At 39.4% G+C, this 12564-nt stretch overlaps 1 protein-coding gene across 6 annotated transcripts in view; it reads left to right on the top strand.

Annotated features, from left to right (window-relative positions):
- The window catches only part of HYDIN (HYDIN axonemal central pair apparatus protein), a 381838-nt gene that overhangs the window by 195136 nt on the left and 174138 nt on the right, over positions 1-12564 (top strand). For all 6 annotated transcript variants that reach the window (XM_074370458.1, XM_074370459.1, XM_074370460.1 and 3 more), the window contains exons 18-19: positions 2245-2409; positions 3929-4081. In XM_074370458.1, the coding sequence (XP_074226559.1) occupies positions 2245-2409; positions 3929-4081 (318 nt within the window). The remainder of the gene's footprint in view (positions 1-2244; positions 2410-3928; positions 4082-12564) is intronic.

Raw genomic sequence — 12564 nt, 5'->3', positions numbered from 1 at the left:
AAGGGAAAGGGTCAATTAGGCCAACATGCAGAAATTGCACCTGCAAATTATTGACAGTGAATCAACCATGCATGGGAGATGAGACGGAGCTAGTTTTCATTTATGTCTATGGCTGTGACTTGAACAGCATCACTAAGATATGGTAAACAATATTTACAAATGAACCTACTGGACCAGAAGGCTAGAGATAATATAGGAAGGAGAAAGGAGTAATTGTTTCTTAACGTTCTAGGAAATGGATCTGTCCACATGCCACTACACCTAGCTGGGTGAGAGACTAAGCAGTTAAACATGTATGAAAAAAAATTCAAAAAGGCCTGTATAGACTAGAGTAATGAAGGTTACTAATGAGAGGCAGTTTACCAAGGAAGCATTTGGGTTTAAAACTCAGTTCTGTAAGTAGTACTCTTAATAAAAATTCACGCAAAAAGAAAAATCAAATGGGGGTTTTATTTGGCTACAAGTTCAAAATAACTTAGAAGACCAGTGAGGTGACTCTGTGGTGCAATGGATAGTGCATTGGATGTCCCAAAGACCAGATGTTGGGGCCACAGAACCATGACAAGTTTAGGCTGCATTAGGGAAACTGTGCTCCATAGCGAAAGGAAGGAGAGAACCACCTGTCACTGCAATGCTGGAATGTTGTCTTCAGATCTTGAAGTGTATTTTTTAAATGGAAGCTTAGAAAAAAAAATAATCATGTTGGGAGTAACCAGCATGTCAGTCTACGTTCATCTGGAAATCCAAGTCATCTAAGGAGCAAGTACAGTGTCTAATCTGGAACAGAGAATTTGCTAGGATGAAATAGCCACCACTAGTCAAAGGACTATTGTCAAAGGACTAGTCAAAGGACTATTGTATAATCCAAAGGGGAATTTGGATTATTCTTTGGGCTTTTCTGAGACAAAACCAGAAGCCAAGAATGGGGGTGACTGGAGACAACTTTTCTAACTTTCAGATGTTCAACAGCCAAACAGGCTAGCCCTGCACAGTACACAGTCATCTCAAGAACTCAGAGCAGAGCCTGAGCCGCCTAGGGTGACAGGGAAGCGATCTCTGCACAGCCGGGCTGTAAAAAGGATGAGGCACTTGCCTTGAGCACAAAATTTAGAGGGGAGCCAAAACACTCAGTAACCAAGTAGATGACATTTTCATGCCTCCCTTGAAGAAATCAAAACTAATGCAAAAAATCTGTGATAAATACCAAAATGTTAGGTAAAAGTGGAATCAATATTACTGTTTTTTTTCTTCAGGCTCAGGATCCAGGAAGTCTGGACGGAGCACTGCCATGGAGGGAGGTTGAGTTAGATGTGGCTGTGCGGGACCAGACCAGGTGCAGACAGATCGTAGGGTGCTCCAGGCAGAGGAAACCTGCATGCTCCATCCTTCCCTCCAGGAGTTGAGGCTCTGAAAAGTGTCTCCCAGAATTACTCAAACTTACTTGGCCAGGGGATTTTTTAAAGTTTTATTTGTTGTTTTTGTTGCAAAGAGCTTAGTGATAATGCTGCAGAGCAGGGTTCTGAGGACTATACATGTGTAAACAATGGAGAGCGTTCATACAGTCATCTGTTCATTCACCTACCTATTTCCCATTTAAAAAACCATCTACTGAGCATGTGTTTTGGGCATGCATTAAAGCCCAGGTCGTGCCCCAGAAAGTTTACAGCCCATGGAGAAGATGGACACATTAATAGTGCATGCTGTGGAGGGGACTGCAGGATGTTCCCCAAGGAGAGAGGAAGCGCCTGGACTCTGGAGCACTGGGCATCCCTGGGGGTATCATGATGAGTGTGTGGATGGGTCAAAGGGTGAGGACTTTCCAGGAAGAGTAACCACAAGTGCAAAGAGTTGGAGGTGGAAGCAATATCGTGTGTTCAGGAAGTGCCAGTGGCTTCTACTGATGGAACGCAAAGGGGTGAGGTGGTGGGAATAAAGTGTGAAGGCCAGTTTAAGCAATCTGGCTGTGGGAAGCTGTTGTCCTTACCTAACTCACACTGTGGATAATTTCTGCACTTTGCTGGGTCACACACTTTGTCTTTGGGGCCTTATGCACAGCCCGCTTAGCCAAAGTTCCTTTTGACTGAATAGGGGTTCTCATCCCCACTCACTTGCTTTAACGATGACACATTTCTAAAGACCCTCCACGGACTCAGGACAATGCTTGTTTCAAAATAACTTAATGTGCTGTTGGTTTCATACTGCACCTGGGGCTGGCTTATTTCTCTGCCTTCTCTCTCCCACCAGGTATCTGAGGACATGCCTGCTGTGTTGCTCTCTAGTCCCGCCCCCTGTGGGGTTATCCCCCCACAAAGCACCATTCACATACCTCTGGCTCTGGAGACCCAAGTCCCTGGGAAATGCAGGTCCACAGTTTACATCTCGACCTTCGGGAGCCCGGACCCCCCTATGGTGAGAGCCAGTTTTCAGAAGTGTAGTTCAAATTGCTGTACTTCTTGCCAGACATTCCGGCCTTCGCGTGTAAGGCAGTGTCGTATTTACGTATCCTCCAGTTGTTTGTAGTTCTGGAGGTTTTTGTTTTCACTCTGTCATGGTAAAATACCAGGGCTGTTACTTTGGGGATCTATTTGTGGATACATCTAAAAGTAGTGGTGCTTTATAGCAATTGATTTTTCTCACACACAGACACACTTGACCCCTCTTGAGACCTATTAAATCAGAATCTGAGGGGAGAGGGACAGCACATTGGTGTGTCTACAACCTCCTCAGTTTTTCCTAGTACACAGCTGAGTATTCCGAGATTGCTGCATGTGGGCTTTCAGACTAGTTTCACTCACTGCTCACTGGATCTTTTCCTGTAAATTAGTGGGTTTATATACAGCTATATGCCATGTATGTGTGTGTATGTGTGTGTGTATATGTATATATATGTGTGTGTATATGTGTGTGTGTGTGTGTATATATTATATATATATTAATATATATAATAATATATATATATTATATATAATATATATACACACTGCATTATATACAATTGGACTTACATCTCAAATTTACCTACTGAAAGTCTTGAGAGAAGTAGTCTTTCTCCTAGCCTGGGAAGAGGGATACATGGAAAGCTCTCTCCTGCTTCAGCTGAATCGTAGGTTGAATCTTGAATCTTGAAGGAAATTACCCAACAGGCTACGAATCCTAGATAGTGGGTTTACTTGAAAGTTGTGATGTCAACATACATTTGTTTGAAGTGATTCTGACTGCTTAGAGAATATAATAAATAAGGATTTTGCTTCTGTCTCTTCCATAGAAGATGCCATAGATAAGCCACCTGACTTACAAAGCAGCATCACGAAAGCAGGCCACCTGAAAGGTGCCACAATCCAGGTCCCGTCCTGGCCTACGCTGCACCTGCCCAGCCCGGATGTAGCACATGAGGGGGCACTTACTGAGCAGGAAGCACTTTATGAGAGGAAAAGACCCCCTTCCTTGGGCAGACACAGAGCCTGGCCGAGGGCACAGGGCAAGCGGGGCAGAGAAAGATGATTTCAGCCCCCAGCCTGTACAGCTCTGCACAGTGGATGGCCCTGTCACAGAGCAGGGACTCAGTGCAGCCACATCTGACTCAGTGGTGGTCCTTAACCCCTAAGTGTTCTTGAGGCTGGAGTGCTGGGTGGTGTATAGAGGACCATTCTTCTGCTTTCCCCTTGACACAGGGCTCTAGGCTGACCCAGGGAAGTGGATCATCCCTTTGGGGAGGAATTCCAGGCTGGACTCACAGTCTGATCAGCATGGCCATCCCTGTGACTTTTGACCACAGAGTACCAGGGAGAAAGGATGTCAATTCTAATAAGTACACTTTTATATCCCTGTTTTTTTATAAAGGGGTGCCTAGAAGCTTCTGTTTCAATTTGATTTTAAAGGCCAGCCATTTCAGCCATTCTTCTGTTCTCTCTCTCTCATTGGAATGCAGGTATGCCACATAAAGAGCATTGGAGAAGGCCCAGTTATCTACGTGCATCCCACTCAAGTGAATTTTGGCAATATCTACGTCCTGAAGGACTCCCTCAGGATTCTCAACCTCTCTAACCAATCCTTCATTCCTGCAGTATTCAAGGCTCGCATGGTGAGTAGACTTTGGGACTGTCACGTGGTGAAAACACAGCTTTGCCTGTATCTTATAGGCAGGGGCCCTATTTTAGCAGCATGCCTTTGAAAAATGATCACCGGAAGCAGAGATTTACATGGTTCAACTGTATTAAATTATGTTACTCTCATCGCCAGTTCCTCTTTATTATAATCCATTTGTGGATTAAGAAACATAATACACATGTACTTGGTAAACAAGCAAATGTATTTACTATAATACCCATTTAGGAAGGTGCTCAGAGATCTCCTTACTGAACTGTTCCTGAGCCCAGCCCCACACTTCCAGAAAACACTTTTTAAATGTCTCTATAACCGAAAGAGCTTCCTTGTATTTAGTTTGAGCCCTTTGGGCTACAAGTTTGTTAGTATGCTTATTCTGTCTTCATTCTCTCTTCCTTCAGTTATACTTTAATGTAGTTTGTAAGCATGTTTGAAATCCAACAAAATAGTTGGTAGTTGCCAAAAGTAGAAATTAAAGAACACAGCAAAACAAAGATAGGTAGAAAGATAGATATAAAATGGTCCTAGAAATGAGTCTGTCATATTTCTGTGTATTTAATAATGACATTTAGATCTGCTAGTCTTCCGTAAGCTAATTTTTTAAATAGAGATAATATTGGATTTTTGCAGAATCTAGGAATGTCTAATCCAGTCATTGAAAGTATTCTTGATTTTAGAAGTTTTCTAAATTAAAAAAAAAATTTAAGTAGCATAGCCCTATCCCCAAATTACTGACATTTGAATGAAAACTGACATTTGGTTTCAGCATTTGTCGGGTATTTTTGAAAAATCAAATAGTATTAATTTTATAAAAGTCACTATCAAAAGGAGCAGGATTGTAGTTTCCTACTGACTTGTGATGGCTCCTCAGTGTCACTGGTCCCAACCAGCAGCCATATATCATGATCATTATTTCTATTACCATTTGTCATCACTCCTTATAAAGGCATCCATTTCCTGTACAGTCACTGCTCTCTTTAACATGAGGTTCGGACATAACCCCACTCTTGTTCTCATGCCTTGTGGATGTTGTATAAAGAATAATGTTTAATAAAAAAATCCTAGACAGGACACCTTCACTTATCTCTATCCAATTAGTTAGTTGGTGTGGTTGATGGAAGCAGGGAGTACTGCTTAGGAATTGTGGCTTCTGGTCCAGCTTTGTATGTGCATGGTTCACAGAGGATAGGAAAAGAGGCAGCCGACCTATCCAGATGAGGAGAGGTGACATGGGAGAGTCCCAGAGGAAGGACATAGGCAGAGACTTATATTCAAATACAGCAACAATTCCCTTTCTCACCACCTCCCCTTTGGTTCTCAAGTAGCTCCAGATTTCACTCCTGATGGCAACTTTTGGTAATTCTAAGAAGAAGAAAAAAAAAAAAAAGCACATCAAGGATTGTTTCTTACTAGTATAGTATGTATATTGAATGACCCAGCAGATTGTTCGATGGGACTTTTTCTTTTCCACAGAGGTTTTCATGATTCCATCTTTTGATTCTTTAATGTCATCTTAAAACAGAAGCTCTAGTTCCAAGGAGCCAAATGTGTGATGTAAGTGATCTGCTGTAGACTCTGTGCATTCTTCCCTCAGTCCTTTCTTGGAAAACTTGTGTTTATTGAGTTGATTACCCTTATAGCATAAAAGTAGTTTCAACTGTAGTTCTCATAGGTGAAAATTAAACTCCTTTCCTGTTTTGGCTGGGATTCTTGATGGATTTCCTAGTAAATACTCTATGTTAATATTTAGAAGCCGAATTCCAGTACCCTGGAAATTAACTACTGTAGAAAGAAATTGAAATACCATTTATTAAATTTCAACTTGATGTACAATACTGAACCCACAATTCATTCTTACAGAAATTACTAAACATTAGGGAAGAGTTGCAATTAATAGTTGTTTGTTCCCTTGCTAAGCCCACTGCTCAGTACTCAGGTAAGTGATGGTTAGATAATTACTGTATTTAATTTCTCACTTGCTCAGAGTTGAGCCAAGGGCATATTCTTCATTTCTTCTGTTATTACCATGAATCCAGGTCTGGAAGTTCTTCTCTTTTCCTGCTGGATGCCCCAACAGGGGTCATCTCTCTCCTTTTCTGGCCATCAGTGAAAGTCCTCCCTCCCCAGATGCAACGCTGCTGCCAGCGGTCTGTTATGCGTTGCTTTGGAATGTCTGAAATATCAGCTTCCCCTAAAGGTTCCCAGTGAGCTGATTACCTGGGTTAAGCTGAAGGACTCAAAACAGTAGAGTAAATCACCTCCGGTTTGGGGGATAAAAAACATCAGAATGTGAGAGCAGAACATAGAAGCAGGCCCTATGTGGGCTGTGCTTTTACATACAGTGCTCCTTCAGGAAGACAGATTCCCTCTCTTTGGGTGACGGCAGAAATGAGGGTGAGAATATGGTGGTCTGCCCTGGGACCTCAGCACTGGGCTAGAAGACAGATACCCTCTTTGCATGGGTGTCTCTTGCTAGGTGGAGCAAGTGCATTGCTCAGCACTTATTTGGAAGCATTTGGAATTCTTTTCCATTTACCCTTGGCTCTAATTCAGCCTTGGGTACCATTAACTCAAGAACTTGTGTACGAGGTTAGTAGCACCTTGGGATTCAGCTGGCACTAAGACGTCTTCACAGTGGCCTTCTGCCTCTGTGATCTGCGGGAGAGGCCCTTGTAGTTAGATCTTTAGACTTTCCAAGATCCAGGAAACAGGGATTCTGATGTCTCATTCAAGCATAGTTCTTTTTAAACATTTACTTGGTCACTTGCCATAGAAATAGATAGGGATATGTCATCAAGGGAGTTATCAGGCTTTCATATCTCCTTCAAATCCTAAGCTGTTGGGTTATTTCCTCAAGTAAGTAGGGGCCTCGCTTGCTTGCTTCCTTGCTTTCTTTCTTCTTTCTTTCTTTCTTTCTCTCTTTCTTTCTTTCTTTCTTTCTTTCTTTCTTTCTTTCTTTCTTTCTTTCTTTCTTTCTTTCTGTGTGTGTATAGATTTGATTTTATTTTATTTTATTGAGTTATAGTCAGTTTACAATATTGTGTAAATTTCCAGTGTAGAACACAATTTTTCAGTTATGCATAAACATATGTATATTCGTTGTTGCATAGTTTTTCATCGTGAGCTACCAGAAGATCTTGTATATATTTCCCTGTGCTATACAGTATAATCTTGTTTACCTATTCTATATATACCTGTCAGTATCTGCAAATTTTGAACTCCCAGTCTGTCCTTTTCCACCCCTCTCCCCCCTGGCAACCACAAGTTTGTATTCTATGTCTATGAGTCTGTTTCTGTTTTGTATTTATGTTCATTTGTCTTTTTCTTTTCTTTCTTTCTTTTTTTTTAGATTCCACATATGAACAATCTCATATGGTATTTTTCTTTCTCTTTCTGGCTTATTTCACTTAGAATGACATTCTCCAGGGCCATCCATGTTGCTGCAAATGGCATTATGTTGTCATTTTTAATAGCTGAATAGTATTTCATTGTGTAAATATACCACATCTTCTTTATCCAGTCATCTGTTGATGGACATTTAGGCTGTTTCCATGTCTTGGCTATTGTAAATAGTGCTGCTATGAACATTGGGGTGTAGGTGTCTTTCTGAAGTAGGGTTCCTTCTGGATATATGCCCAGGAGCGGGATTCCTGGGTCATATGGCAAGTCTATTCCTAGTCTTTTGAGGAATCTCCATACTGTTTTCCACAGTGGCTGCACCAAACTGCATTCCCAGCAGTGTGGGAGGGTTCCCTTTTCTCCACAGCCTCTCTAGCACTTATTGTTCTTGGACTTTTGGATGATGGCCATTCTGACTGGTGTGAGGTGATACCTCGTTGTAGTTTTGATTTGCATTTCTCTGATAATTAGTGATATTGAGCATTTTTTCATATATCTATTGGCCATTTGTATATCTTCATTGGAGAATTGCCTATTTAAGTCTTCTGCCCTATTTTGGATTGGATTTTTTTTTTTGTTATTGGGCTTGTATGAGCTGTATGGGCTATTCTGGAAATTAAGCCCTTGTCAGTAGCATCATTTGCAAATATTTTCTCCCATTCAATAAGTTGTCTTTTCATTTTGTTTATAGTTTCCTTTGCTGTGCAAAAGCTTATAAGTTTAATTAGATCATATTTGTTAATTTTGCCTTTATTTTATTGCCTTGATAGACTGCCCTGAGAGAACATTGCTACAATTTATGTCAGAGAATGTTTTGCCTATGCTTTCTTCTAGGAGGTTTATAGTGTCTTGTCTTATGTTTAAGTCTTTAAGCCACTTTGAGTTTATTTTTATTTTCTAACTTCATTGATTTACATGTGGCTGTCCAGCTTTCCCAACACCACTTGCTGAAGAGACTGTCTTTTCTCCATTGTATATTCTTGCCTCTTTGTTGAATATTAATTGACCATAGGTATGTGGGTTTATTTCTGGGTCTTAATTAGTTATAGTTGTTGGTAAACTCTGATCTGTGGACTTCCTTTCCAGCCCTTGTACCTTGCTTCTTATTCTTGACTCACCGCATTGGATAGGATCTTCAATGTCATGTTAAATAGAGTAAGTTAGACTGGGCATCTCTGTCTTATTCCTGACTTTAATGAATAAGCTTCAAATGTTTCACTTTAAGCATAATATCTCCTACAGGTTTTTAGTAAATGCTTATGTCACATTAAGGAAGTTCTCAACCATTCCTATTCTGTTACCAAGAACATGTGCTGAAAACAGTGCATTTCCTGTATCTGTCCTGATGATATGATCTTCTCCTTTAATCTGTTAATATGATGAATTAAATCAATAGATTTTCTGATTGTGAATCACCTTTACGTTATTGGGATGAATCCATCCAAGCAGTTATAATATACTATTATTTGAGTACACTGCTGGTATAATTTAGGTATTTGTATCTGTTTACTTTTTTTTTTTTTACATTCTACTTTTCCGGTTTTGGTATCAGGAATAGTGTATTCTTATAATATAAGTAAGTTTTACTTATTTTTCTAATCTTTGAAAAGATCTATATATAATCTATATAATATAAAGTAGGATTCCTTGATGATAAAACCCTTTGTCTTGGTGTGTTTATTGAGAGTAGAAGGTGTATGGGAAGTGGTAAGGAAATTTCAATTAATGATTCACTCTCTATGATGATTATTCAGATTTAAATGTTTCTAGAAAATGTTCGTTTTATCTAAGTTTGCAAATGTATTGCATAAAATTATTCCAAATATTTTCTTATGATTTAAAAATGTTTATAAACTAATTTCTGCCCTTAGTTTTCCATTTTATGCATCTACTTTTTTTAGTAAGTATTTTGGTCTTTTTCAATCACCTTAATTTGAATTTTTAATTTACATATTTTAAATCTTAGTTTAATAGTGCATTTAAAGTTTTTAAATATTCTCTTTATGCAACATTTTAGCTGCATACCACACATTTTTATTTGTAATACTTTTTATCATTACAAATATTTGATAATCTCTACGTTTGCCTTAATCCTGAACAAGCTTCATGAATCCAGAATCAAGTGTTGAGCCTTTTTTCACATGAGGATACAGATTCAGTCATCACACTGGGCAGTGGCTTGGCCTAGGACCTGTCTAACTGACAATCTCTATTTCACCACCATGTACATCACCACTGGCACAGAAAATGTGTAGACTATAGCCTTGGGAACATCAGAGCTTTATTCAGACACAGGGAATCTCTCTTAGCTGGGGACCTGGGCCCTTATCCCTTACTTCCTGGAAGATCTTTTTGGTTTCCATTTTTCTTCCTTCAGCTTCATTTATTTGTTTCAGGACCTAGAGCCCAGGAGGTCTGTGGCTTCAAGCCCCCTTACTGTTTCTCTTCTACTTCTGGCCCATACAATGTTTACCTTGGTTTTGAATATAACTATGCCTGGCTTTTCATTTTTCAAAATATTATCTCTTTTTTCTATGTGTTGAAAGGCATGCTTTAAAGCTTAAACTCATTGATTTATAGACCTCTTAACTACTTTTTAATAGTGTTCTATATATTATCAGTAAGCACTGACAAAAGGGGAATGAAATGTGTCTTCAATTGGCATGAGAGAGTGGAGTTCTTATATCTTGGCCTAAATTGCGAAAAAAATCTATAAAATAAACTCACAGGAATAAGGAACTAAGAAGAGGATAACATTCTAGTTTATCATGATGTGGCATATTTTCTTCTACCACATGAAAGTCATAGCCACTCCAAAGTGGACTGTGCTCTTTCTGAGCCACACCAAGTGACTCTGAGTGACAAGAGGATCACTAGTGGCAATGACACCCAGAGACTTCCAGAAGCAAAGGTTTGTACTTGACAGAGTGGTGAGCCTCTCACCCCCACCTTCACTTTTACTTTGGCGTAGCTCAATGTGAAACTCAGAAGACCGATTCCAGCAGATCATATTGATTATAAACCACGCTGAGAGAAGGAAAGCTATTGATTGAATGTTAGGTAACATGATGGGTCAGCACCTTCCTTGCATCTAGAGCAACAGCTCTACTGATTGGATATGATTAGTTTGAGTATAAGCTAAAAACAAAATGAAAGGAAGTTTGGTTCCCTTGTCACTAAAGAGCTATCCAGAAAATAAAAGAAAAATATGTGGGTTTCCTCCATGCTTTGTAAGCCTTTCCATCTTCATTCTGCCTGTTCCAGCTCTTAATTAGCTTTAGCAAATTGTTTTTTCTAATTAATTACTATTCAGAGATACAGTTAATACTCATTACCTCAGAGGGAGGTTCAGGCAAAACTTCCTTTATATGGATCAAATGTGCCTTTTTTTCAAGTCCCACCTTCCCTCCTCCATAAAAATTTATAAGTTCTTCACCATTACCAGCATCATCATCAATCCAACTGTAATGTTTATGTCCACCCCTCCAAATTTATATATTGAAATCCTAACCCCCAATGTGATGTTATTAGGAGGTGAGGCCTTTGGAAAGTAATTAAGTCATGAGTGCAGAATCCTCACGAATGGGATTAGTTCCCTCATAAAAGAGACCCCCAGAAAGCTCGCTCACCCTCGTCATCACGTGAGGAAGGATACAATGAGAAAAATGGCTGTCTGCAACCCAGAAAACACCTCTCACTAGAACCTGGCCATGTTGACACTTTGATCTCAGACTTCATACCCACCAGAACTGTGAGACATAAATTTCTGTTGTTTGTGAACCACCCAGTCTGTGGTCTGTTCTAATAGCGCACACTGACTAAGACACCAATTCACATTACTTTTAAGGGATGCCTATCGTTTTCATTATTAACTAAAGAATTTATTCTGCCTGTTTGTGTGCTGGCAGTAGACAATCATCTCTGGCAAAAAGCTAATACAAAATGAAACAAACACTTTTATATAATGAGCAAAGACAAGAAGAGATGTGTTAAGGAGCACGGTATAAAAGTTTATTGATGGTATGAAATCCCCAGTCCACATACATCAAGATTATATGATGTCGATCAGGGAGCAAATCATATTCTTCCTCAGTCCCATTTCCTCTTCCCTATCACAAGTGAAAGAAAAGAGACGGGAGGACATATATAACATAGTAGGAGTCTGTGTAGGATGGGACTTGGGGTACGTCTTTTTTTATATATATATATTTCAGTTGTGATGAAATTGTTGTATATAGCATTAGGTTTCATACTTTGGAAGAAAAAAATCCCCCTCTGGGATGTTAGAACATTAAATTGGGGTGTGTCTCAGAGGGAAGAACAATGTTATCTGAGGGTAGGCATGGACATGTGTCATGCAGAGTTGTCTTACCCTAGGGTATTCACTCAACCCAGGGTGGTTGAGTATATGAGGGCTGAAGTAGTATTCTGTACCACTGAGAGTAAGTACACTGTATTCAGTCAGATCTGGAATCACATTCTAACTCTGCATGAACATTCTGGGCACGTTATTTAATCTTTCTGAGCCTTTGGTTCCTTCTCTTTAAATGGAACTAATAATGGCCTCTAGAAGATAAAACATGATAATCTATGTAGAAACTCCTGGTGAAAAATAAGCATTCTGCATTCAATATTTGATTATTAATATTGACAGACAAAAAGATCTAGGGGAAATGGCTTGTGGAAAGACATAAATTTTTATGACATTATATCTTAAGGTCTTTCATATTTCTTTCTTAGGTAAGAAGGAAAAAGAAATGAGGCACACTCAGAGAGGTCCTAAGCTTTCAAACTTAACTAATCCATATCGTATAGAGCTCTATCACATGGGAGCTCTAATGCTGCCTTTTTCCTCATTCTTCACTTGTTTCCCTAAATTTTTGACAGTGAAGCCATCTTGTAAAATATAAAACATTTTTATTGATGAATGCATATGTGTTCTGCATCAAAGAAAAGAGGTTTATTAGCAAGTAAGTTGCTTTAGAAATTTCAGATTCATTAGCTCTCTGATTCTTAAGCTCCTTGGAGCTTATTTACTCATGTATTTGTACAGATGCTTCC

The sequence above is a fragment of the Camelus bactrianus genome, chromosome 9 (genome assembly GCF_048773025.1).
Source record: "Camelus bactrianus isolate YW-2024 breed Bactrian camel chromosome 9, ASM4877302v1, whole genome shotgun sequence".
Lineage (NCBI taxonomy): Eukaryota > Metazoa > Chordata > Mammalia > Artiodactyla > Camelidae > Camelus > Camelus bactrianus.
This window is presented reverse-complemented; position numbering and strand designations above follow the sequence as displayed.